The sequence below is a fragment of the Alosa sapidissima genome, chromosome 4 (genome assembly GCF_018492685.1).
Source record: "Alosa sapidissima isolate fAloSap1 chromosome 4, fAloSap1.pri, whole genome shotgun sequence".
NCBI lineage: Eukaryota > Metazoa > Chordata > Actinopteri > Clupeiformes > Clupeidae > Alosa > Alosa sapidissima.
The window spans coordinates 28,571,103-28,597,982 of record NC_055960.1 but is presented as its reverse complement, the minus strand read 5'-3'; the positions used below and the strand labels follow the sequence as shown (position 1 = coordinate 28,597,982).

Here is a 26,880-nt window from a genome sequence, read left to right as displayed (position 1 = left end):
TGTGCTACACCTTTCCACCAATTTGTGCAAAAATTGTAGTTTTTGCGACAAACATGCGTAGCACATGGAAGCTATTGATAGTGCATGCCACTAACGTATATAAAAAACAATTTATTTATGGAATAAAACTAGACAGGTACCTCGGATTAGAATTGCTGTTTATTGTTAAACTGCAATTTTCAGCAGCCAACGGAGGGCATTTAGCCTACAATGCTTCCGGACAATATTTTGCGTTTCCCTTAATTCTGAAGCAGTGGCACCGCTAAATGAAGTAGAAACACTGAGAAGAAAGTTAATGTTTTAAATAGGCTACATCAATACAATATATATAATATGTGAAGTGAAACTGAACGGGCCAAATAACTTCTGACTAGTTTTAGGCTACTTATTGTTAAATTGCAATGTGAGCGGCAGCCAGCAGGATACGTCTGTAGGATTATTTAAAAAGCAACTGCAACTACATTGTGCGTCTGCCCTGATTCTCATACCGTGGGGGTATTAATTAAACCGTGGCGGGCCGCCATGCTAAAATAAACGTAGAGGAAACACTGGATTACTATGGTGTTGCTAGGTTGACATTATAGTTGTGGTTGCTAGGTTGTTGCTAGGGTAATTAAGATGGTTGCTAGGGTGTTGCTAGGGTAGTTGTGGTGGTTGCTATTGTAACTCAAGTGGTTTCTAGGGCAATCATGTTGGTTGCTATGTTGGTTGCTAGGTTGTCATTGTAGTGGTTGCTAGACTGTTGCTAGGTTAGTTGTGTTGGTTGCTATGCTGGTTGCTAGGTTAATCTCATGCTTGCGATATTGGTTGCTAGGTTGTAGCTGAAAGTGGTTGATATGCTGTTGCTAGGGTATTTGACATGGTTGCTAGGCTGTTGCTAGGGTAGTTATGGCGGTTTCTAGACTGTTGCTAGGTTAATCATGTTGCAAAACATTGTAGTTCTCTTGCAAAAACTAACACACCTTACTTAACTCTTCACACCTTCGTAAAAATGGTGTTTTCATATCAAACAGTAAACACAAGCCATCACAATAATAAGCACAAAATGTGCCAACTACACACTGATGGTATGAATAAAAAACACATCTGGCTTTTGCTTTCTCTGTGCACAAGGTATGCTATGTCAGTTTGAGGTCATACTTTTGTCATAGTTCTGTAAACATACAGGGATCCAAACATCAACTATTGGTGTTTATTTACACACATCAAAACAAACACAAGTATGTTTTCAGTCAAAGTCTGACGAGCCAGACCCACATTACTGTAAAATGTAGGGTCTGAGCACTCACTGTTGGCAGGGGTTTATCCAGTCCTAGGGGCGGTATAATCGGTTATCTTTTAAATTCCCTCTGCACGCAATAGGACAGCGCTATGAGTCCCATGCGTTTTCCCACCAGCGGAGCTAGTTAGCTAGTTCAAACTTTTGCCAACTTAAAAAAAAGCTTCACTCGTGTCACGCTGTTTGCCAACAGCAACATCTATCTTCTTTGTTTTCAAGCAACAGTGTTGCCAGATTAGAAATGTAGGAAATATCGTACCAAAACCTCAAAATTATAGTTTTTTGAGAAAAATTATCATACACGAACCAAACGCATAAAATATAGCTATTTTCCAAAAGTGTTTTCCTTTTCCCCCTCTGTCCTATATATTTGTGGCCTATGCTTACTTTTCCGCTGCTCTTCAGACTCTGCCTTCCTCTTCGCCCCTTCTCTGTCCTCACCTTCCCTTTCTGAACTCATTTTTTAGCACTTTACTGCTTCGTTTTGTTAAACTGATCTAAACTGAACTGTCTTCTTCAGCAAAACTGTAGTGTAGTGTTGACATGCGGGCTACACTGTGTGGTGCCTGTGTATGTGTGTGTGTACGTGCTTGCGTGCAGGCAGGCGACTGAGGCGAGCCTGCAAAATGATTTGGGGTCAGAGAGAGAAGCGGTAGGATGTGTGTTTGGACAAACGACTGAAATTTTCATACATTATGGGATTTTTTTTCATTATTGATCGTACATCGTACAGAGGTCAAAATTATCGTACAAATACGATAAATATCGTACATCTGGTAACACGGAGTAGCAGGGAATTCAAGTCAAACCGTTGCAACTCTGCCATCATTTGCATTGATATCATTATGTTAAGCCCGCCTAACGTCTCTATACACAATTTGATTGGCCTGATAGAAGTTTAATTTTTCCAGCTCACAAGCCAACGGAGAGTTGCTAGACTAGCCCTGGCAGCAAATGTAATTTGCTGCCGCTAGGTAGCGTCTAGATTTCTAGGCTACAAACTAGCAATTTCACTGAGAAAAAAAATCAGTCTACATCGTGTCGTCTCTCTCAAAAGTTTGTCTACATCACATGCAATGTCCTGTAGTCCATGACACCGGGGAAAATAATATTCTGGAATGCCATATCCAGCCTGACATGATGCCTGGTCAATATCCCCACTTATACCATGGTCTAGGTTGAAAAGGGTGTCGTTTAAAAAGTGATATACCACACCTATGAAGTAGATCTGGTAAAAACGTATTTTTTTTGCCTGTAAAAGGGCTGTTTCTTACTCTTCTTACCCTTCCTCTTGCCTCTCCTTGTCCTCCTCTTGCTCCTCCTTGTCTTCTTCCTCTAACTTCACCTCCTTGTCCTTGTCGTCGTCTCCCTCTCGCTTCTTCACCTCCGTGTCCTCCTCCTCTTCCTCCTACTTCTTCACCTCCACGTCCTCTTCCTAGGCCTCCTCTAATTCTCACTCTTCTTACTCTTCCTGCTCCCTCCATTGTACTCCACACGGACAGCTTACCTGTGGCTTATCAGTTTTCATGATGTGACAGTGTGCCAGACAGTTGGCGAAATAGTGTAAATAATAAGCATACATGTGTATAGTTTTGCTAGGAATGTGTTAATCGTTTGGAAATTGAGTGTTAAGCAGTGAGTTGTGTTTACTGTACAGTTCTGCAAAAAGAGTGCTGTGCAGTGGATTGCACCTACAGTTTTGCACAGTGCGTGTTACAAAATTGCATACTGAGTGCAAAGCAGTGTTTGTGCTTTTAGTTTTGCAAACTCAGTGAGTGGTTTTGCTATACAAATTCATAGTTTTAGAAATTGTGCTATAAGAATCACGGTTAGCATTTAAGCATTCAGAAAAAACTGTAAACACACATCCAACTTTGACTTGTTGGTGGCAGTAGAGTGTTCGAGATGCCAACATGAAACTTGGTGAAATGAATCATAAGGGCTGTCTCCAATCATTGTGCCAAATTTTAGAACTTTTTACGTGACGGTTCTCTGGGCTGCTATAGACTCCCATGGTGGAAGCTTAGTAATAGGAATACGTAGAAACTGAAAGTGTTGTGAATCAGCCTCATTTCTGTAAATGTACATACTGCGTACTTCTTATGGTCATCTGTGATTTTTGTACCCATGTGTACCCTGTGTGTGTCTCTGGTCTGTATGCAAGCATCCTTTGTTTATCCTTGAATTCAATGAAAGCTTGTCTAGAGGCCTTTGCCTATCACCAGGTGTAAAATGTTAATGTTTGTAGAACAGCATGTGTCCAGGCCTCTGAGGAACTTCCCAGGAAAGGGGGTAGTTTTAATTAAAAGACAATAGAAGCTGACCAGACCTGATGAAGGCCTAATCCTCATCCTCCCTTTCTATTGCATATTCAAACTGGGTTGGACCTAGAGGTCACTCCTTCTTTTGTGTGTAACTTTAAATATGGTAGACTGTTTCTGTATAGTCAGAGAAGTCAGAGAATAGTCAGAGAAACACTGTCAGTGTGATCTGATGTAGTTTTATGGGGACTGCCTCCTCACAAGAGGACAGACATTTTGAACTCCTTAGTATGTTGCTGTGACCCCAAAAGGAAATTAACGGTCATATCATGTTTCGCTTTCATCACACGACTGAGCATGGCAGGGTTGAGTCTGAGCATGTTTCTTTAAATAGACATACCTCAAATTATACCCCGACCTATGTGTGCACCAGAGTTAAAAATGAACAGCTAAACAACAACATTGACCTACATTGAATTTTAACTCAACACATACAACACAGACTATAATAAATCTGTAAATTGCTGAAATTAACATTGAAGCTGTCTTAAATTCGCGTAACTGTAATAAGCCCCCAGGCCTAATTGAGATTACAGTAGGACGACATGAGCATGCGATGAAAGGGTTTTGTCATTGCCGTTAATGTCGACATTTGATCCTGCAGAGACATGCCTCGAGGCCAGTGATCTAATTAGGAATAAGTCCAAATAGAGTTGACATACTGTAGTGTTTCTGGATAGAGGTCAGACTTGTGTGGTTCTTGACCAAACCAGCTATGAACAAAGCCCTTGGGATAATTTTCACCTTGTTAGGTAAGTTACTAAAGAAACATTTGTAGCTATAATGAAGTGTTATTCCATATCATTTCAACACAAAAATATTGGATTCAACACCGTTTTTTTTTTTGTCCAAGTAGTCCCCAAAGTCTTATGACTATAAGCCTGATGTCTTATTGCACTGAATGCCAATATTGTCTGTGTACCCCGTTAAAATATTCCTTTCCTCTCGCAAAGAAACCATATTTTTTGCCGAAAATATGTATATTGAGGCAGTATTGTGTACATTTCTAATCTCATATTAGAATTACTGTATTACCCACCATTGATATCCTATTGATCGAAACAAACTCGGATAAATAAAATACAAAATTGGTAATTGGAAAAAAATCTTGTTTTTGTTCTCGAGTGTTTTTGAGTGTGGTGCACTTACAATCTCAAAACACTGTAATCCATGAGGGAAAGTATATAATGAAGACATTTTGAGATGGTTAGTTGTCTCATTCAAAAGCTATACGCTCTTAAATTCCGCCTAAATAACTATTTTTCCATAAAAACATCAATTCTATTACCCTCTTAGTTAGGGAAAGTTGAGCATTTTTTTGCCAAAAATATGCCAGCACACTCTGCGGGTATATCTCCAGACCAGAGATTGGCTAGTGCTACAAAGTTCATCACTGGATGTCCTTGAGTATGGATAGAAACAAGAAGAACATTCCATTGCACTGGACTACCTTCTGAAGTTTGTCAGCTACAACTGTGCAGGGGACTGTGACACTCTCAGGTGCTGCTGTAAAGTCAGGAGTCCAGTGTATTTCTGCTGGTGGGAACTGTCATGGTAACTCTTGCCAGAACATCAACCAGCCAGATGATAACAGGAGTGAAGGAGATGCAGGGGAGTTGGATGAGGTTTGTTTTTTTTTTAAGGAATAAATATTCCGATTTTTAATCATTCCAATGTGAGATTAGAAGTCTACACATTACTACATCAGTGTTATGTCTTTGGACTGATATGGAATGACCTGTAATTGATTATTGATGATACACATGTAATTGTATGCAGAACATAATGTTGACAATTACATATATAGTACAGTATGTTGTTAGAAGTGCATGTCTTTCAGTCTAAAACCTTTATCACATATACGTGTTCAGTCCATTTCATGACAAAAAAACAGAAGGCAAAAAAGTATTGTTTCGCTCAGATGAGTTTTTTTAGTCCAGGTGCGTTAAAACCAATGCTGTAAGGAAGAGGTTTTGAGTGGTTCGCACACTGGAAAAGGTGACTAGACGAAGGTGGTTGTCAAATGTGTATGACTCGTACCAATAAATCTAATTGTAACAACACTGTGACTTAAGTTGCATCGATCTCAAGTTTTCCTGTTTTTGAGTGAAATAGCAGCGCAATACTAATTAAATTATGTATATTATTCCAATTATGTAAAATACATTACAAACTGCAAAACTGTTAGCACCCATTATATTTGAAGATAGAGGGAATATAAAAAAACACACAAAAAGAATTGGTTTGGGTTTTAGTCGTTTTGCAGTGTTATAATGACCATAATCTATCTCGCAAGATGGCAAGCTGAAGCTGGTTGGTACTGGTTCTAGCTCTGACACATTGGTGGGTAGGAGATGACGACACTTTGACATACCAGAGACCTCATTGAAAAGTTACAGTTGCTCACTACAAGTGGAATATACATGGCCAAAGGTTTCTATAGACCCTTTCAAGAGAGTTCCATTATCAGCATCATAGTTGGCCCCACAAGGCTTCCGTTTTAACATTCCATATGTTATCTTGATGCAGAGGAAGTCGATTGGGAACCAAATAGAACGTTCAAGCATTGTTTTTGTTTTTATTGTTGAAAGGGTCTATTCAAAGAGCCTTGATGAGGCAAGCTGACGCTGTATTCCCACCTGGGAATACAATGAAGAGGGTCACCGGAGATGTACACATTTCAGGCAGCTCCACCACTTTGCACCCTGCCAAAATGCTCTTGACACCGCAGCGTCCGTTTTAAAGTTAGCCACAGTCAAGTCAGCAGCTGATGACAAGACCCCCATCATAGCTCGATCTACCAACAGCTTCTGGCAGGCCAGGCATACCTGTCAGTGGCCTGGGTGGGGAACGACAGCTCCGTTAACAGCTTCTCCCTTGTGTGATAGGTCATTATAACACTGCTAAAACAACAAATGCAGTGGTAGCTAAGTTGAGACTGAAATTGGACTGGTACCACAAAAACTACATTTTATGTGTATTTACAGTTTCTGCCCATTGCTTGAACACTTTTTGCAAAACTCATTATGTCAAAACTTTACACATAAGCACACAACACACAACACTGGGAAATAGACCATTCACATCTATGTTGAATTGAAACACTGCTATCAAAACCTAACAATCCTTTGTCAAAATGTCACTCTGATGACAAATTGATACACACTTGCATCATATGAATACACTTTCAGATTAGCAGCAACACACTAGTGTACTTCTATTTAAAACACTGCAGTCTTTCATTTTCACTGCTTTTATTCAGTTTATCAGTTACAGTAGCATGCTGTGAAGCTCAATGCAACACATACAGTTTTTGTTATGTTTTTTTTCCAACAAAGGTTTTGACATAAATGAAAGTACTGAAAAGTTACAAATGACATCAACTCAATAATGTACATCACAGTACTATACTTTACACTACAGTACAGTAAATGCAGTAACACAAAAATAAAACAAAATTACACTACTGTAAAACAGGCTTAGATGTGGTGGACTCTCTCTTCCAGCTTCCCTCGCATGGTCCACCAAAGTTTCTCTAATATCATCTGAAATATTGTTCCATGCATAGCCTCTTCGACCACCTCCTACCCCTCTCTCTGTTTGTCTTCCTTTACCTCTTGCTCTCCCTGCCTCCATGCTTGCAAAGTTCTCAAAATGGCTTAACTGAGGCCTATTGTGGCTGGCTGATTGGTATTCAGTTTTCTAAGTAAGGATGTGTGTCTAAGTGTTTCCAATCACCCAATGTGTTTTGTATTTTGAATAGACGTGTTGTCCCAATACCCATGAGATTTCAATTATGAACGAAGTGTCTTATGTATGAAATAGTGTGTAGTGTGCAGGAGCAAGTGTGTTGCAGAAAGGTGCAAGTGTTGCAGAATTGCAACTAAAGTGCAAAGCAGCGCTTTTCTTTAAAGGAAAATTCCGGTTTTTAGGACTTTAAGGACCTTTTCTGGTTTGTTTTGGATGAACTAGAGTGGTGGACACCGACATTTTGACGATTGGTCCTGTCTCGACTTTTCTGACTCATTTTGAATCGCCGTTGACTTCTCAGGGTGGCTGGCAATGGGCATACTGTAGTAGGCAACTCAAACATGTCCTAAACCAACCCTTAACGTTCGTTTTCAAAACTGTGCAACTCATCGAGTGGTTAGTGGTGTTCGTTGATTATTAAAAGCAAATATATCGGCGCAATGTATGATTTCCAGCCGTCTTATTTGCTATTGTGGAACTATTCACAACCGCTCAATATTTGAACCTGAAGCATAGACGGTGGCGCAGCTATCAACGTGCAGTGAGTCTTCCAACAGAAATCAATGGGATTTTACAAAATGCCAAATAAAACACGACAGACACTGTATTTCGCTACGCTACTTTCTTTGGAACATCAACGAACACCACTAACCACTCGGTGAGTTGCACAGTTTTGAAAACGAGGATTGTTTTTAGGACATGTTTGAGTAGCCTACAGTATGCACATTGCCAGCCACCCTGAGAAGTCAAAGGTGATTCAAAACGAGTCAGAAAAGTCGAGACAGGACCAACCGTCAAAATTTCGCTGTCCACCACTCTAGTTCATCCAAAACAAACCAGGAAAGGGCCTTAAAGTGCTAAAAACTGAATTTTCCTTTAAGGTATGGTTACACTGTGTTTAAGGTATAATAACAAAAGCTTTTTCTACTTTGGTCTAAGCATGTGTCTATAGAGTTCAAGCAATGGGCAAAAACTGTAAAGGGTTAGTGTATGCCTATAGAGGGAATATGATTATGTAATTGATGTTGTGTGATCTATATATTATTTAGTATCCTTATTAAGTTGTGTTTTCTTTTTCTTAATTTTTAGAATTGTTTAAAGTCCCTCTGTGGGCAGTGGCCTCTGTATTTACCTTGTTACAAAGTTGACTTGTTGGAATGTACTGTTGCGGAAGCTAGTATTGCTGAGTTTTGTTTGTTTGTTTCTGTTTTTGTAAGAGAAGGATGCACATAATCGTTAAGGTAGTCATTCAACAAAGAAAGAAGAGAACAAGTTCATTACATTTACAGTTTTTTTCTGAATGCTTAAACCCTAACCGTGATCCTTATAGCACAATTTATAAAACTATTAATATTTATAGCTAAACCACTCACTGAGTTTGCAAAACTAAAAGCACAAACACTGCTTTGCACTCAGTTTGCTATTTTGTAACACACACTTTGCAAAAACTGTAAGTACAATTCACTGCACAGCACTCTTTTTGTGGAACTGTAAACACAACTCACTGCTTTACACTCAATTACCCAATGATCAACACACTCCTAGCAAAACTATAGACATGCATGGCTATTATTTACACAATTTTGCCAACTGTCTGGCACACTGTCACATGTGAAAACTGTTTTAGATAATTAGTCCACTTTGCAATCAGCCTAAGCACTATACATAAGCAAATTGCAAATACTTCCATAAGGCTACGAGAAATACAGCAGCGCATAATTGAGGATGACACCACCTTCCACACAATGTGAGCATTCCTGTATTATGTCATGTACTTGCCCGCAAAAGAATCCAAATGAAACAAATTTACAGACTCCCTTTTTTAAAGAAACAGTGAACGTGTAAAACAACTGCGATTTGACTATGTGCAGGTGGTATCGGTACTAAATCTGGAAGTGCATACTGTAGTGCTGTGCATGGGCCTGCAGTGCTGCATTTGTTTTGTCTTGTCCAGAGAGTGATGGAGCTAGAGGCAGATGCCATGGGTCATGAGCTGCTTTTTGTAAATAAGGCAGGTTTTACAGTAACTTCACTAAAACAAGGAAACGTGGCAGGAACATTACTGGACACTGTGCCAATCAAAGTCCCAGGACAATGTGGTGGTAACATAACTATGTGTGCAGCTAGTCAAAATGGTGTTGTTCACCATCATGCAACCCTAGGCCCATATAACACTGCACACATTACATTCCTGGACACCTTACATGACATGCTCACTAATGTTCAGAGACCAGAGCAGACCAGATACGTCATCATATGGGACACTGTTAGTTTCCATAGGGCTGCTTTGGTCCGCAACTGGTTTACAGAACACCCACTCTTCACTGTACTCAACCTCCCCCATACTCTCCATTCTTGAATCCAATTAAAGAGTGCTTCTTTGCCTGGCGCTGGAAGGTCTATGACCGTCATCCCCATCAACGCATAGCCTTTTTACAGGCAATGGAGGAGGCATGTGGGGATATTGACCAGGCATGATGTCAGGCCTGGATACGGCATTCCAGAAGATATTTTTCCCGGTGCCTTGAATTACATTGCATGTGATGCACACAAAATTTTGACCCAGGGAGACGACACAATGTACCTGTAGATTGATTATTTGTAGACTTTTTTGTCTCAGTGAAATTACTATTTTGTGCTTCGACTTGGAAAAAAACACTTGTGTTTGTTTTGATGTGTGTAAATAAACACCAATACTTGATGTTTGGATCCCTGTTTGTTTACAGAACTATGAAGTATGACCTCAAACTGACATAGCCTACCTTGTGCACAGAAAAAGCAAAAGCCAGATGTGTATTTTATTTATACTATCAGTGTGTAGTTGGCACATTGTGTGCTTATTAATGGGATTGTGTTAACGGTTTGATACGAAAATACCATTTTTACGAAGGTGTGAAGAGTTAAGCAAGGTTTTTGCAAGAGAACTACAATGTTTTGCTGATTTGGTGAAAGGTTTTCTTATTTGTGTGTAGAGTTTTGCAATAATAGCCAATGGTTACAAAAAATGTGCTTCAAGCAATCAGAAAAAACTGTAAAATAGCAAGGGTGCAAGGAACATAGAAATAACATATGAAAAAATGGGGGAAACTCAGGTGAATGTACCATGGGATATTTTTTTATTTAAAATATTACTACACAGGCAATTCATATTTTATGAATGCATTTCATTCAACTGGACTCATTTCAACATTTCATTCAACTGGTCGTCACTCCTCATCCTTCCCCTGAAACAAAATTTAAATAATATTATGTTTGCATAATAAAATAATACCTATTAATAATACAATAAGTATAATACAATTTAAGAAATATAGTCCTGTCTACATCTAACACGGACATTTGTAATTACTGAACTGAACTATAAAATCACTGTTGAAACAGCAAGTGTATAACTAGGAAATCTCAGGAATTCTACTTCACCTTGCCAACATCACGACTCTTGGCCCTCAGCTTGTTGACCTGGGACTCAGCGATGTCAGCACGTTCCTGAGCCTCCTCAAACTCATGCTGCACCTTCCTGTACCTGGACAGGTGAGTGTTGGCCTGCTCCTCCTGAGAAAAGGTTTTCAGTTAAAACACAATAACGATGCATACAAAACTACCAGGGCCATCAGTTACAATGAAAGGCTAATTAAGTACCAGCTGAATATCCTCATGAACTACATCTCTACATGTGGTAAGATAATGTAGAATCCAAAAGTCCACATCTTGTACTCACAGCCTCCTCAGCCTGTCTCTTGTAGGCTTTTACTTTCAGTTGCAGTTTGTCCACCAGATCCTGTAGTCTGGTGAGGTTCTTCTTGTCCTCCTCAGTCTAATCATCCAAAATGCATTGTTAAGAAGGTTGATTCAACTCCACAACTTAAGTTCAGTTTAAATCTAGACCATTTATAACATACCTGGTAGGTGAGCTCTTTGACTCTCCTCTCATATTTGCGGACACCTTTAATAGCATCAGCTCCTCGTCTCTGTTCAGCCTCAACCTCACCTTCCAGCTCACGCACCTGAAATACAGACAGGTGTTATTCAAATACACATAGAAACGGGCAGAATGGGACACTAAAATTGCTGGGAGATTTCAAGCTCCAGCAACCTCCTCCCGACAGTTGTGTCGATGAGAGGTTGACACAACTTGACCTGTTTCCTAAAAGTAAGACAAATCCGAGGCACTTAAGAAGGACGCATATAAAACATTTATTTTCTATTTGGTTACTTAAACAACAATTGCTCTGATGAAGGCCAGCTCGGCCAAAACGCGTAGGCATGTTTAAGTAACCAAATAGAAAATAAATGTTTTGTTTTAATTTTTTACTAAATCCGGAACCCCTGCACCGAAGAGCACCAAAAAGAACTTACACCCTGCAGCACTCCAAGCAGACCTGTTTTTGTGACTTGACCTGTTTCCTATTTTAGGGGAGAAATCCAGGGCGCATGTCACAGGCGCTGATCTACAATCTTTAGTGACATAACAACTCTATGATCTTTCAATATGAGATATGTAGGTTTTATGAGCAAACCATTTAGCTGGGGCAGCAAGGGATTGTATACACATGATTGTATATACTCATATAGACACCAAAAGTTCATGGGGCATCAACCTTGTTTTGAGAAAATGCAGAGTCAGAAGCAATGTGTGGCCATAAGAACAGAGAAAGAGGAAACGGCAGACTGACCAAGTGAGGAGTGTTGTAAAATATCTACTGTGTAGGGAGAGCTCTGTAGAGAAAAATGCGAGCAAAAAGCGAAGAAATTGCCAAAACTGCATAAGTCCCATTTAAGGTACAGTATAAAACTCGCAAAAGATTGGATGGTGTCAATATATTTGAGGTTGACATCACATAAGTTATTCAAACGACTTTTACTCTGTTGTGAATGACTTACCCTTGACTCCAGTTTCTGGAGTTGTTTCTTGCCACCCTTCATGGCCAGGTTCTCAGCTTCATCCAGACGGTGCTGCAGGTCCTTGACTGTGACCTCCAGGTTCTTCTTCATCCTCTCCAGGTGAGAACTGGTGTCCTGCTCCTTCTTCAGTTCCTCAGCCATCATTGCAGCCTTAAGATTTTAAAATATTTGTACATATTAATTTCATTTCACATAAAAATTGTAATTTCCATGCCTCTTGTACCTATTCAGAACAACACGTATTATGTCTGTCCCAGGGGATCTTTATGAACTCACATCAGTGATGGCTTTCTTGGCCTTTTCCTCTGCATTTCTGGCCTCTTGGACCGTGTCTTCTACCTCTCCCTGGACCTGGACAAGTTCAGCCTCCAGCTTTTTCTTGGTGTTGATTAGGCTTGTATTCTAAAGGATGCATTACAGAGGTCAGTACACACACAGATGATATGTACCAGAAACTTTTGATTTAAATATATCAAATAGATCAAAACCTGTGAATGCAGCAGTCCAACACGCTCACTGGCATCCACCAGCTCCTGCTCGGCCACTTTGCGGCTTCTCTCTGTCTGCTCTAGAGCAGCTCTCAGCTCCTCAATCTCAGCCAACATCAAGTTGTTCCTGCGCTCCACCATGGCAAACTGCTCCTTCATGTCTTCCTGTCCTCTAAGAGCGTCATCAAGGTGCAGTTGGGCATCCTGTAGGAAATATCATTGATTACATTGATTAGCACTGTTATTCTGCACTTTATGGACTGAATGTAGGGTAGACCCTTTGGTACCTTGAGTTGTCCCTGGACATTCCTGAGCTGTTTCTGAGCTTCAGCTGCCTGGCGATTGGCATGGCTGAGCTGAATCTCCATCTCATTGAGGTCTCCCTCCATCTTCTTCTTGACTCTCAGGGCATCATTCCTGCTCCTGACCTCAGAGTCTAGAGTGCTCTGCATGGTGTCAATCACCCTCTGGCTGTTCCTCTTGATCTGTTCCATCTCCTCATCCTTCTCAGCCAGCTTCCTGTCAATTTCACCCTTGACTTGGGTGAGTTCAAGCTGAACTCGAAGAATCTTGGACTCCTCGTGCTCAAGTGTACCCTAAATTAAATAACGGTATATGAAAGTTACCGTAATAGATAATAGTATAACCCAAGTACATTAGGAATATGCACAAATGTATAATATTACATCTAAGTACTTAATGAAGAACTAAAACAGATAAAAAACCTCAGCTTCCTCCAGTGCTGTCTGGATTTCAGCTTTCTCAGTCTCCACTGACTTCTTGGCCTTCTCCAGCTCATGGATGTTCTTGCCAGTCTCACCAAGTTGTTCAGTGAGGTCTGAGATCTCCTCTGTAGGGAAATTATATTTAAACTGATTTATGAATACTAGTTGTACTCAACTGCTAGTTGTACTAATTTCTTGAGATTCTTAATTTCTATAAATAACTGTGTTTGATATTTGTGCATTTTGTGTATCACAATCATGTTTGTGAAATAAGGCAAACATTTCAACATTGACATACGCTGCAGGTTCTTGTTCTCCCTCTTCAAGGTCTCTAGGTGATCCAGAGCCTCTTCATAGGAGTTCTTCATCTTGAAGAGCTCAGTACTGAGAGAGCGAGCTTCTTTCTGAGAACCTTCCAGCTCAGCTTGACTCTCCTCATACTTCTGCTTCCATTCTGCTAGAACCTGGTATTATAAGAAAAAGAAACAAACAATAATCCATCCATCATCTCTTTTGTTTCTGAAATTAATTGACTATACTGAGAAGGATATTCATATTTCCTTTCCCACCTTGTCAAAGTTCCTCTGTTTCTTGTCAAGATTGGCAGCCAGTGCATTAGCCCTCTCCACGTCCGTCATGAGGTCCTCCACTTCACCCTGGAGTCTCTGCTTGGTCTTCTCCAGAGAGGCACATTTGGAATTTACAGCTTCAATGCACTCCTCAGCATCTTGAAGACGCTGGGCAAGCTTTTTCCTAATGTGAATCAATATTTGACAGAAATGTCATAGCAATCATGTGAGATATAACTGATGATAACTGTTGTTAACATTCACTTCAGACGTCAGATGGGTAATGTCTTACTTGGACTCCTCCAGCTCCTCAGTGCGCTGGATGGCATCAGTTTCATACTTGGTCCTCCACTGAGCCACCTCGCTGTTGGCCTTGGACATTCCACGCTGCAGCTCAGCCTTGGCCTCCTGCTCCTCCTCATACTGCTCTCTGAGCAGGTCACAGTCATGGCGAGCTGATTGGACAGCATGAGCCAGAGCATTCTTGGCCTGTTAAAAACAATTACGTTTTCATGATAGGAACAATGACGTCCTAAACATGACTTTGGTTTATATCACTTTTTTACCTTGACTTCCTCCTCAATGTGCCTCTTCAGCTCCTCAATCTGTTGGGTATAAGCTTGCTTGCCTCTTGTCAGCTGAGTGACAAGAGCCTCTTTCTCCTCAAGCTGGCGGCTAAACTCACCTTTGTGGAAAAAACAGAAGTGTTAAGTCATTGGTGAATGGAATTCTACATTGTTTGTCCGCTACATTTTACATTGTACTCACCACTCTCTGTCTGCAGCCTCGATCTCTGTACATTTAAATCATTAAGTTGACGAAGATTTTCATCACTTTTGCTCTTCACTTCACTAAGTTGGTCCTCAAGAGTGCGACACATCTTCTCTAGGTTAGCCTGAAAAAAAAGAAACATATTTGTTAAGGGCCAATACAAGGCATTTCTAAAAATCTCTCAGGAGGCATTGTAGTTATTCATACCTTTGCCTTAGCAACAGCCTCCATGTTACTGGAGAGGTCATCGATCTCCATTTTGTATTCACTCTTCTCCTTCTCCAGCTTCTGCTTGACACGCTGCAGGTTGTCGATCTGCTCACCCAGTTCCGCCACGCTGTCGGCCTGCTTCTTGCGGAGAGCAGCAGCAGTAGCTTCATGCTGCAGGGTGGACTCTTCAAGATCACGACGCAGCTTCTGGAACTCTGCCTCCCGCTTCTTGTTCATCTCAATCTGAGCAGAAGTGGCCCCACCAGCCTCCTCAAGCCTCTCACTGATCTCCTCAAGTTCCCTGGAGAGATCAGCTCTTTGCTTTTCCACTTTGGCCCGTGCTGCACGCTCAGCTTCAATCTCCTCTTCCAGTTCCTCAATTCGAGCCTATACAGTTTCATGATCAGAGATCAAATAATGTTACTTATAATAAAATATTTCTTCCCGTGGTCATCATTACATTCATTACAGTAATAATAAAAGGTCACCTGGAGTTCCTTAATCTTCTTCTGAAGCTGGGTTCCCATTGACTGTTCATCTTCGATCTTGCTCAGAAGTTGGCTAATTTCAAAGTCCTTCCTTTAAGGATTAAAACAGTGGTAGAATAAGTCAGTACAGTCAAATACTCAGCGATCAGTACATACTCAGCGATCAGTACATACTCAGCGATCATGGGTAATGGAATGGTAGTATTTTTCTCTTTTAGTAGTTTTTATCCCTTACTTCTTGATTTTCTCATCAGACTGCTGTTTGTCATTTTCCAGATCCATTATGGATTCCTGGGCCAATTTCAGGTCACCCTCAAGCTTTCTCTTGGCTCTTTCAAGATCCATGCGAAGCTTCTTTTCTTGCTCCAATGACCCCTCCAGCTGTTAATGGAAAAATAACATTGTCAAGTTCATTCTGGTCTCTTGATTTTCTTATTATTGTCAATATAGTAAGGGCTTACTCACATCATCCACTTGTTGTTCAAGTTTGGTCTTTGCTTTGGTCAGAGTGTTGACTTTGTCTTCCTCTGCTTGGAGATCATCCAGAGTTTGCTGATGTGCCTCTTGGAGGGCTTTCTTTTCCTTAGTCAATTTGGCAATGGCTTCATCCTGAGAGGCCATCTCCTCAGTCATGTTTTTAACCTATGCAAATATAATAGTTTTAACATGAATTCAACATCAACATGTGCAACTAAACTATGAATAGAAGCATTTTGTAAAATGTAAACCTTGTTTTCTGTAGCATGTTTCTCCTTCTCCACTTTAGCCAGGGTAAGCTCCAAGTCATCAATGTCTTTCTTAAGCTCAGAGCACTCATCCTCCAATTTCCTCTTCTTGGAAGTCAACTCAGCGTTGATCTCCTCCTCATCCTCCAGCCTCTCGGCCGTCTCTTTGAGTTTGGCCTCTAACTGGATTTTGCTCTTGATGAGACCCTCACATCTCTCCTCAGCATCTGAGAGACTCTCAGATTCCTGTAAATTTGAAAAGGGCATTTTGTAGTGACTTGGGAATTGTCATTTATTCACTCTGCAGCAGTGATGGGCAGTAGGTTCTCTACTTGTAGCGAAGCTACTAGCGTAACCACATTTCTCAGTAGCTTGGTGGTAGCATAGTTATTTTCTGAAGCAGATAGCTTTTCAATAGCTTAGCTGTTTATTCGACCATGTAGTGCAGTAGCTTTTACAGAAGCTACATTTTCCAGAGCATTTGTGGAGTTCACAGTAGAGCTTCCTTCTGGCCACCCATACATAAATCATTTAGGCTATATTCTGTATAAACTTGAAAGACAAACTAATTTTCCATGCCAGAGATGAAGCAACAAAATTGTGCTTGCAGAGATGTTGGTGGTACAGTAGTCTACTGCGTGATTTTATTGAGCATTGTCTGTAAAATAGGCTGTCAAAATTGTTTGTATTAGTTTTAACTTGCACACGGTAAAGATAAACTGACTGGGTAATTGTACTTTTAAATGTAGCACCAACATTTCAGCCAAGTGGAATGAAACTGGGATAATCAAGAGGTGAAGCTTTTACAGGTGAAAATACACCCAACAATGAAGATGCAAAATATGCACGCACGCACATTGTTACATTGTGTATGCCTTTGCTACTGCACTTTGAATATAGTTAAGAGTTAGAGTTAAGAGCTTGATTTAGAGCAAAAAATAGCTTGCAGTTTAATGTTAAATGTTCTGTTAGGTGGCATATATAAATGCGGACGCCATATTGCTGGGGGCAACACCTTTACTGTCTTTGTTCAACACTTGCCAGCAATCAGAGACACCTGTCTGATTTCCAGTCAGAGTCACGTGTTTTTCAATTGGCCTCCAGTTATTGTTGCCCCCACCAATATGGCCGTCCTTTACTTAGGTTCTGGAGCACAATGCGGTATCTAGCTTTCTAATATCTATGATACAGGCGACTCGCTCGTATGTATTCTGAATGGCAGGTTCTACGCTTACAAGAATACTTTGATTTGTTGGTGGAAGTAATTACAAATGAATAAGCACAAACTTTTTGAACGAAAAAATGTGTTTTTGCTAAGAATCGACCCAAAAAATTAAGCAATGTAGCTTTAAGCTTCATATAATATAGAGTAACGGGTAGCTAAGTAGCTTGCCCATCATTGCTCTTCAGTGAAACTGTATGAATTGAGAAATATGTGTATATGTTTTCTGTTCTACTTACAGAGGCCATCTGCAACTGCAGGTCATTCTTCTCCTGCAGCAGAGAGACCATTTTCTCCTCAAGCTCCTTCTTCTTTGTCAGGGCCTTTTCATAGTCCACTTTCATCTTCTCAAAGTTCTCCTTCATTGCAGCCATTTCTTTCTCAGTTTCAGCACTCTTCAGAAGGGGCTTGATTTTGAAGTACACCTTCATCCATGGCCAGTGTTTCACATTCATGAATGAGCGGATATTGTACTGGATAGTGAAGATGGCTTCTCTGTTCAACAGAAAAGTCCATATTAAATTAAATTAAATTAAATTTTAAATTCAGCTTTCCGTTTGTGAGTATCCTGCAACAGTTAACTTCCACTATACACCAGACGTGAAAGCGACGTGTACACTCGAAAAAATTACTTATAATGTAGACACTTTATTGGTTATATGAGGTGGTTACTTCATATACATATTTGTGGAAACGGGTGGGCACATTTTATTCTGCAACTGCAATAAAAATGATGTATCATAAAAGTAGTATTTAAACTCTAACTTACCTTCTTTCCATCATGTTAACAAACTCCTTCCTCATCAGGAATGCACGGCAGAGGGCCTGAGTCATTGTGACCAGGGCTGCCAATTTTTCATCTCGCATCTCCTCAAGGGTACCCAGCAGACCAGCTTTGAAGAACACCTGTAACAAGGGTTTTAGCACATTTCACAACATTGTTTAGATTGTCAAGATCAAAAGTCTCAGAGATCAGAGGAAAGCCCGTTTAAACTGCTTACATAAATTTCATTCATCAACTGTAAAAAAGAAGTTAATTACTAAGCCAATTCAATGACATAATACATAGGATGATCATCTTACTACCTTGGTGTGCCCAAATTTGTACTGAGTGTGGTCCACATCAATGGAGCCCAAGAGTTTCTCTGAAGCCTTTTTGTTATCAATGAACTGACCCTCAGGGATGACGCTCGCATTCAATACTTTGTATCTGAAAAAGGAATTTGTCATGTCGGTCAAGTCTTCCAGTCCTTTGCAGTAAGAAAGATAATGTTGTTAATTAAATCTTTTAGTTATGAACGTTTTGATTCTACTTTTATCTCAACTTAATTAGAACATGAATAAAGCTAAATTAATCAATCGCATCTGCCAAGAACCATAACCAACTGTAAATTACCTCTGCTTGAAGTCAGCATAAAGGATTCTGCTGGGGAAGCCCTTTCTGCAGATTCTGATACCCTCCAGCACACCATTACACCTCAGCTGGTGGATGACTAAGAAGTTCTCCATTAGACCTAGAACACAATTATCCCATAAAGCACAGTGCAAATTAAATATGCAAAGTAAAGAAAACTAAAAGAAACCTTACATTTTTAAAAAAAATGTGTGAGGCTGACCTGGAGTCTTTGACTCATTGGGAATCAGACAGCGCACAAAGTGAGGATGGGTGCTCCTCAGGTTGGTCATCAGCTTGCCCAAGTTCTCCTATATGAAGTAGTTCACACATGAAAGAGGAAGTGTGCTGAAGTTCCATTGAATGAATGTTTGATTGGTTGATCATCATTTCCTTGACATTGTCATGTTGATATTATTCCACATGCATGTACATTACTAAACACTGTACATGAATTTCAGACACCTGCACATCATACATTATTCCTTAAATTATTACTAGTTAACATTATTTATTTATTTTTATTTGGCTTTTATCCAAAGCAACTATTATTACAAGGGTCAGTCTCCCTGAAACAACTCAGGGTAAAGCGCCTTGTTTAAAGCACAACACTGACAGCTGGGAATCGAACCCACAACTTTTTGTGGCTACTGCATTCTAGCCCAGCTCCTTAGCCACTACGCTCGCACCACTACACCCCACCCCACACCACCTATACTTACATCCACCCATTTGTTCATTTGTCATATCAAAACACATAAACAACAAGAACAACATGTTATACTTATATAGTGCTTTTCTCAACATTCCAAGTGCTTCACACTGAAGGGAAAACCTCACTAAACACCACCATCATCATCATCATCATCAACTTCTTCTAATAACTAAAGTCACCCTGAACAGAGCAGTTACTCACCCTGAACAGAGCAGACACCGTCTGGAAGGAACCTCCCTTCTTCTTGCCTCCCTTCTTGCCGCCACCATCAGCTGTTTGTGAAAATAGCGAAGTGATTCAGTTTTCTACAATAATTGCAGCATAAAATATTCAATATTTATCTGACAGAATGTATGAAAAATACATAAAGTTCGAAATAGTTTATACCTTCAGCGGAGGCATGAGATGCATACAGATGACATAACAGTTTCACTGCAGACTTCTGGTACAGCTGCACAACTGAGTCGTTCAGTGGGTCCTTGTTCTTGTCCAACCAGCCCGAGATGTTGTAGTCCACAGTACCAGCATAGTGCACCAGGGAGAAGTGGGCCTCTGCTTTACCCTTTGCTGGTTTGGGTTTCTCAAAGCACTTGTTTTTACCAAGATGCTGGTCATACAGCTTGTTCTTGAAGGTAGTGTCTGAGGCCTTGGGGAACATGCACTCCTCTTCAAGGATGGAGAAGATGCCCATTGGCTTTGAGATATAGAACATATAGAATTACATTGGATACCTTTATTTTTTATTATGTAAATATGCATATTTTTTATTTATTGACTTTACCTTCTCAATAAGCTCAATGCAGGCAGCCAGGTCCATACCAAAGTCAATGAACTCCCAGTCAATTCCTTCTTTCTTGTATTCCTCTTGCTCCAGCACAAACATGTGGTGATTGAAGAACTGTTGCAGTTTCTCATTGGTAAAGTTGATGCACAGCTGTTCCAAGCTGTTGAACTGTTGTAGTTAGACAAAAATAGACAAAAACACAAACTTAGCAGCAACCACCTTACATATATGAAACTGACGAAAATGTATCATTATTATGTTCACTCACATCAAAGATCTCAAATCCAGCAATGTCCAGCACACCAATGAAGAACTGCCTTGGCTGTTTGGTGTCCAACATCTCATTGATACGGACAACCATCCACAAGAACATCTTCTCATAGACTGACTTACACAGAGCACTGACAGCATTGTTGACCTAGTCAAGAAAAATGTTAGAAGATATCATTTATCATATCTGAGGCACTATAAAATCATAACAACTTAAATACATACTGTAGACACTGTACCTGTGGCACAGTCTGGCCCTTGGTGACAAACTCATTTCCGACCTTCACTCTGGGGTAGCACAGAGCCTTCAGCATGTCAGCAGAGTTCAGGCCCATGAGGTAGGCGATTTTATCAGCCACTAAATGAAAAGAAAAAGTCATGACTTATTACTTCACAGAATACTGTGTGAGTGCTATGTGCTTGTTAGCTGTGAGCATAGATATTAGAGCTTAGTGGATGTAGGAAAAAGGTACATGGAAGAAGGTTGTCAAAGTCGTATCACTTATATTTTTTCTTATATTTTGTTGTGAGAAGTACATTTCCCTGATGTTGAAATAAATAGTCTTATCTTATCTTATCCTTAACATTGTCCATTGGGGAAATTTGCACCTGTTGTAAAATGTGCCAGAGAGACTTTGACATTTTATAAAAAAAAGTTTTTGTAAGGTTCCATCACTCACCCTCAGTGCCGTCAGGCTCAGCCTGCTCTTCCCTCTGCTTCTGCTTGAACTTCATGGCCCCATGATGCATCACAGCACCAGTAAGCTTGTAGATGCCTATTTTCTCCTCACCGGTGAAACCCAAAATATCTATAGCCGTCTATGGGAACAACATGAGTTCTTTACAGTGCTTATTGTATTGATATGAAGTACGGATTTGGTCATTAAACACTAAGATCTTACATCTGTAGCAATGAGCTCTTCCACATCATCGATACTCTTCACAGAAATTTCACCTTGGCTGATCATTGGGAAATCATATGGGTTGGTGGTGATGAGAAGGGCCTCTAAAATACGCACAAGAACAATGATGTTACAATCATTTGTGATTTGAGATCAATTTAATCATACATCTCATGTACTTATAATTTGCTTCATATCGTACCAATCAGCTCAGCCTTGTGTCCAGTGCAGAGCTGGTAGAAGATGTGGTAGCTCCTCTCAGCAGACAGCTGGAATGTCACTCTTGATTTCTCCAGCAGATCTGTGACATGGCATTTGATAATTAGCAATTAGTAGGTTTCTAAAATTATATTGAATATTTACCTTAATAGATTATGACCACTTATTCCACTGCTTGGTTGAATTTCCCATTGTCCTACGTAATTTAGAACGACCATTAACCGTACAGTATGTTATTTGCACACCTATGAAGTAGATCCATTTTGTTGGCCGTATCACACTTCGTTGTATATTAACAACGAACCGAACTCGTTGTGAAGTTTAAATGAACGCCTCCGCTTCGTGTCGGGGCCGTTTTACAACCTCGACCGTGCATTAACTTCTGTGAACAGACCACCGTGTCGTCCATTATCCCTTACTTACATGTCTCAATATCAGCAGAGGCCAGTTTGCCGGATGTGCCAAAATGGATTCTGATGAATTTACCCTGAAAGATTTATGATGAAAATATAATAAGATTTAACAAATAATTTTACAAACATTTTATTTGATTTTCTTCTAAATACTTACAAAACGGGAGGAGTTGTCATTCCTCACAGTCTTGGCATTACCATAGGCCTCCAGCAGAGGGTTGGCTGCAATGATCTGATCCTCTAGTGACCCCTGGAGAAGAAGTGAGGTCATTTAGTGAAGCTAGTCTTTCCCAAAAAGTGAATATACATCTGATCTGATGTTTCTCCTACTCACCTGCATTTTGCCAGAGGTGGCCTCAGCTTTCTTTGGTCCTCCAGCCACTGCAATTGTTGCAAAGTACTGGATGACACGCTTGGTGTTGACAGTCTTCCCAGCACCAGATTCTCCACTGGGGATTAAGAGATGGAAAAATTTTTAGGCAAAGGTGTTATTGCATGTTCTTGTAGCTGAAAAGTAAATTATGTGTTTGTATATCACTGTTATTAGGTTAATGTTGAAGAGTTCATACGTGATCAGGATAGACTGATTTTCACGATCTGGAAAAGAATAGACATCTCTTTTAGTGATCATTCACATCCAACATTAAGAGGATATTCAGTGTGTTACAAACCTACAGGTTGGTACAAAATATGACAAATGGAATTTTGAAATATGCGCCAGAAATATGTTACTCTTCATCTTACCTTGAAGCAAACATTGATATATATTTTTGTAACATTTCCCATGTTATTAAGGTCATATTTATATTAATATTCTACCTTGGCGCATGAACTGATAGGCGTTATCAGAGATGGAGAAGATGTGGGGTGGAGCTTCAATTCTCTTCTTGCCTCTATAGGCTGCTACAACCTGAGCATCGTACACTGGGAGCCACTTATACGGGTTCACAGTGACGCAGAACAGCCCAGAGTAGGTCTGTAAGAAAGAACATGATTCAGTGTCATATGGAAGCTATTTACAGTCGATTGTATTTTTTTCTTTTGATATTTCATGTATGTTAATTATCCATGTTGTATTTCACATACGTAAATCATCCATGCTGCGTAACGCTCTTTGAGGTTGTACAGCACAGTTGGTTCACTGAGGTGGGTCATCATGGCCATGTCCTCAATTTTGTCATACTTTGGAGGATTCATGGGGAAGATCTCATCCTCTTTCACTGTGAGCGTCTGTAAAGTCAATGTATTCTCTTTTAAAAGTTTTTGGTTCAGTTTTGAATTAATAGTGCATGACACAAAAATAATAATAAAGTAGTCGTGCACTATTAATTCAAAACTGAACCAAAAACTTTTAAAAGAGAATAAGATAATAGCAGAGAAGGTTGCAAACAAACATGTTTTACAGCATTACTAAAATCTATTTCACAGATCCATAATGACGATTGTTTGGCTCTATTAATTTATGTCAAAATGGCTGAGCGCAAAAAAGGTCTATTTAAAGGAAATGTTTCTTCAGAAGATATAGAACATCAAGTTAAAGTCAAGTGAAGTTAAATCCACTTCACACGTCATTATGGGATTGAAATAAAAATCATTGTCACCGTCACTTACCTTTCCACACCGAGTTTTAACAGTGGCTTTGCCACCCTCTCTTTTCTCAAGAACACCTTTGAGGTACATCTCCTCCTTTTCAGTCACGAAGAAGGACGTTTTAGCATCAAAGGGTGCGTTCTGGGCCTCAATACGCTCCCTCTCCGGTTTCCGGAGATAGATGGCCGCCGAGCCAAAGCACTCCATTTCAGCATCCCCCATGGTGGTGATTTACTGTAAAAAGTCAATCAAGTTAAAATTAGTAACTAATTGAAGAGTTCACCATTTGCTGACAAACAAGAGTAGGCAAGTCTATATAGTGTATAGTATGGCAATATAGAGTTGGTACAATTAACCAATAATCATCATAATTAATCATTCATATTAATTGGTGAACTTACTTTGTCTTCTGTTATATTGCTTGTGGTGCTGGAGCTGGATTCTAAAATAAAATGGAAAACAATCGATTGGAAACTAATTGGAAATTGTTGAACTGTTCTCCCTTAATTGTACCATTATTGGTTTATAGTAGGCTATTAAGATATTGTATAATATATGTAAGATTGGATATAAGTATGGAAAACTAGTAGGCTGTGGCTGTGAGCCACTGTAGGTTGTGAGCCATTATTTTACTCACCCGAGCCTCGAGTCCCTTGGTGTTGTTGGAGGAGCCTGGAGCTGCCTGGTTTATATAGGTGTAAGTGTTAAGGTCACCACAGGGGACCAGTCTCTATTTGGACATGGGTTTCCTGCTGGATGTCATGATTGTCTGAAACAGTGCTGTTATTTTTATCCCAGTGGTAATTCTTGCAGTAGGTTTGTATTGATGGTTCAATTGTTTCTGCAGTTATTTTTATTGACCTTCATTCCTTGTTAATTGTATTAGTTATTTGGACTGTTGAATAGCATTGCTTATTTTGAAAATGCTTTGAGTTGTTTGAAGCTGAGAAAACACAATGAAGGACATTAAGTAGGCCTACCACAACACATCTCAACATATTTGTGGATTTAAATCTTAAAAATAGCTTGAGTTAATTTGTGCTGTTTTCTTAGCAGGGGAATTTTCTTAAAAGTTAAAAATAAACACAATAAAATGTTTGCCACAAATGGCTTCCCCTATTTGTTTAACTTGCTGTATTTCTTCCATGAAGCTCTTTGCCAAAGATTAATCCATGGGACGGATTCTGTCACCTTGGTAACGGCTGTGGAGGAGCTTTTAAATGCTGCTGGCTGGCATACTGTTCCACTGGCACTTGCACATCTTGCACAAATGTATTCCTAAATATTCTCTTGGCTACCTTTACTGCCTGAATATGCTAGAATAATGACTTCATATCCAGTTAACATTCTTGATATTCTTACAAAAAATGTGTATGTTCATAACGACATGAGGTTTTATTTCTTTTATGTATATTTTTTGGGCGGTTTCCTTTATTGTGACAGGACAGTGAAGAGAGAGACAGGAAGTGAGTGGGTGGGATCAGGAAATGACCAGGGTTGGACTTCAGCCCCCTGCACTGCAAAAAATAATAAGTGTTATTCATTTTATATTAAGATCAAAAATGTAGTTGGTATTGTTTTTAGTATGAAGAGACTTACCTAGCACTCTCTCAAAAGATCATTTCGACTTATTAATTTACTAATTTAAGAAGACTGACTTATTTCAAGGAGTCTTATCAACAAAAATGTATTCAACGCACTGGCAGACAAATGTGCTTGTTTTTAGTACAAATTTGCTTAACCCACTGCAGACAAATTTGCTTAAATTAAGTCCAATGATTTTACGAGAAACTGCTAGGTAAACAATATCAACTAGATTTTTTGATCTTGATTAATAACACTTTTTTTACACTAGATTTTATTAGATAAGCTGTTTTTGCAGTGTGGGCACCTATACCCAGGTGTGGTACGGGCCCCATGACATGAGTTCAATCTTCAAAATGTATTCTTAGTTACTACCAGTTTGGGCATTCGTCACTTTTCACCTATGGTGTGCCCTCTGTCTTCTGGGAATAGATGCCTTCTGGAAGAAACAAATCAAGGACTTGCTCTGATGTCCTTGACCATTGATGGCAGCTCCTTTGGACAGCTGTGAATACCTGTCACCATGTTTGTGTATGCTGCTGAGACCTTGAATTTCCCCTGGGGATCAATAAAGTATCTATCTATCTATCTATCTAGTCAAAGATCTCTTGATGTTTTACCTAAGCTCTCAGTGTGTCTCTGCTCTCTTCAGTGAGTGCCACTGCAAGGGGAAGGAGGAGGGATACTGGCAAGTTATGATGAGCCATTTCATGTAGCAATACCATAAACGTTCTCCTCATTGGACCAGTTAACTTTAGATATAGCTTTGGGATGTGGCTATGAGCTGGGATAGTTGGCTTTTGAAAGGCACAGTAATTGTCATTGGGATAGCTGACCTTTGGATGTATTTGCTATTATTGTGATATTTTAATAAACAAATGCAACTAAACAAAACATATCCAGTAAGGGAAATTACTAAAGACCAAGACTTTTGTAATAACAGCCATAAACTAACGGATGTTAATGGATGCTAAAAAGACAGCCCTGACTGAGGATTTAAAACAACTGCCCAGTCACGCAGTGGAGAACATTTTTACACCCCAACAGCTGATCACATTTTTCTCCTCAGAACCGAGAACAATGCAACACATTCCATCCAGCCATGAGGAGTGCCCCTTGCATGATTTCAACTAAATAACTGAATATGGCGTAAAATACATTGTTTCTAATCAGTTTATTTTATGGCTTTTGACAACACACCTGAAAATTGTAGGTCTATGCTTTATCATAACAATCCCCAAGTGAGATATCTGCATCCAAATATAAATATATCTTCTCATTGTTTCTTATTTAGAAACAGAATGTTCAGTAAATCTATGTAAATCACGTTCACACATTATGTAGCCCATATAATCTGGTTTTAAAATGAGACTATAATAGACTCCTTTGAATGTGATGCTTAGACATTTCAGAACTCCGACTCAGGGCTCCCAGACATTTCCAAGCATTTGAACTCTGAGTCAACAAAAGATCATCTTCTGTTTCTTTTTCCTCCACCAGAAAGATGATACCCTTCTGCCAAAAGCGAAGAGCCAAAAAGTCACAAGATTCCTCCATGGT

At 39.7% G+C, this 26,880-nt stretch overlaps 1 protein-coding gene and 1 long non-coding RNA gene across 4 annotated transcripts in view; one reads left to right on the top strand and one right to left on the bottom strand.

The window, feature by feature from the left end:
* LOC121706543 overlaps window positions 1-26,880 on the top strand; it is a 140,622-nt gene that overhangs the window by 98,227 nt on the left and 15,515 nt on the right. The window lies entirely within an intron of this gene.
* LOC121706479 (myosin heavy chain, fast skeletal muscle-like) lies at window positions 10,444-24,178 on the bottom strand. Its single transcript, XM_042088250.1, has 40 exons — window positions 24,138-24,178; window positions 23,758-23,970; window positions 23,233-23,376; window positions 22,966-23,122; window positions 22,716-22,743; window positions 22,481-22,595; window positions 22,304-22,396; window positions 22,157-22,220; window positions 21,717-21,815; window positions 21,515-21,618; window positions 21,293-21,431; window positions 20,852-20,970; window positions 20,611-20,760; window positions 20,340-20,510; window positions 19,946-20,252; window positions 19,760-19,830; window positions 19,067-19,154; window positions 18,847-18,964; window positions 18,537-18,660; window positions 18,220-18,356; window positions 17,690-17,945; window positions 16,232-16,474; window positions 15,969-16,145; window positions 15,739-15,884; window positions 15,504-15,594; window positions 15,013-15,402; window positions 14,803-14,929; window positions 14,601-14,719; window positions 14,327-14,523; window positions 14,035-14,218; window positions 13,764-13,929; window positions 13,466-13,590; window positions 13,028-13,336; window positions 12,741-12,944; window positions 12,529-12,654; window positions 12,232-12,402; window positions 11,250-11,354; window positions 11,069-11,164; window positions 10,771-10,902; window positions 10,444-10,574 (listed from the first exon to the last, which is right to left on the bottom strand). The coding sequence occupies exons 2-40, from the start codon at window positions 23,956-23,958 to the stop codon at window positions 10,557-10,559; spliced, it is 5,811 nt and encodes a 1,936-aa protein (XP_041944184.1). The 5' UTR covers window positions 23,959-23,970; window positions 24,138-24,178; the 3' UTR covers window positions 10,444-10,556.

What these genes read in the sequence shown, in the direction of transcription:
- LOC121706479 (XM_042088250.1), bottom strand. Translation starts at nt 23,958, where the DNA reads ATGGGGGATGCTGAAATGGAGTGCTTTGGCTCGGCGGCCATCTATCTC. An exon ending in CTGGATTTGAGATCTTTGAT is followed by an intron (nt 20,511 to 20,610) that starts GTGAGTGAACAT and finishes TAACTACAACAG; the next exon opens with TTCAACAGCTTGGAACAGCT. An exon ending in GAGGAGCTGGAGGAGTCCAA is followed by an intron (nt 14,219 to 14,326) that starts GTAAGACATTAC and finishes GATTCACATTAG; the next exon opens with GAAAAAGCTTGCCCAGCGTC.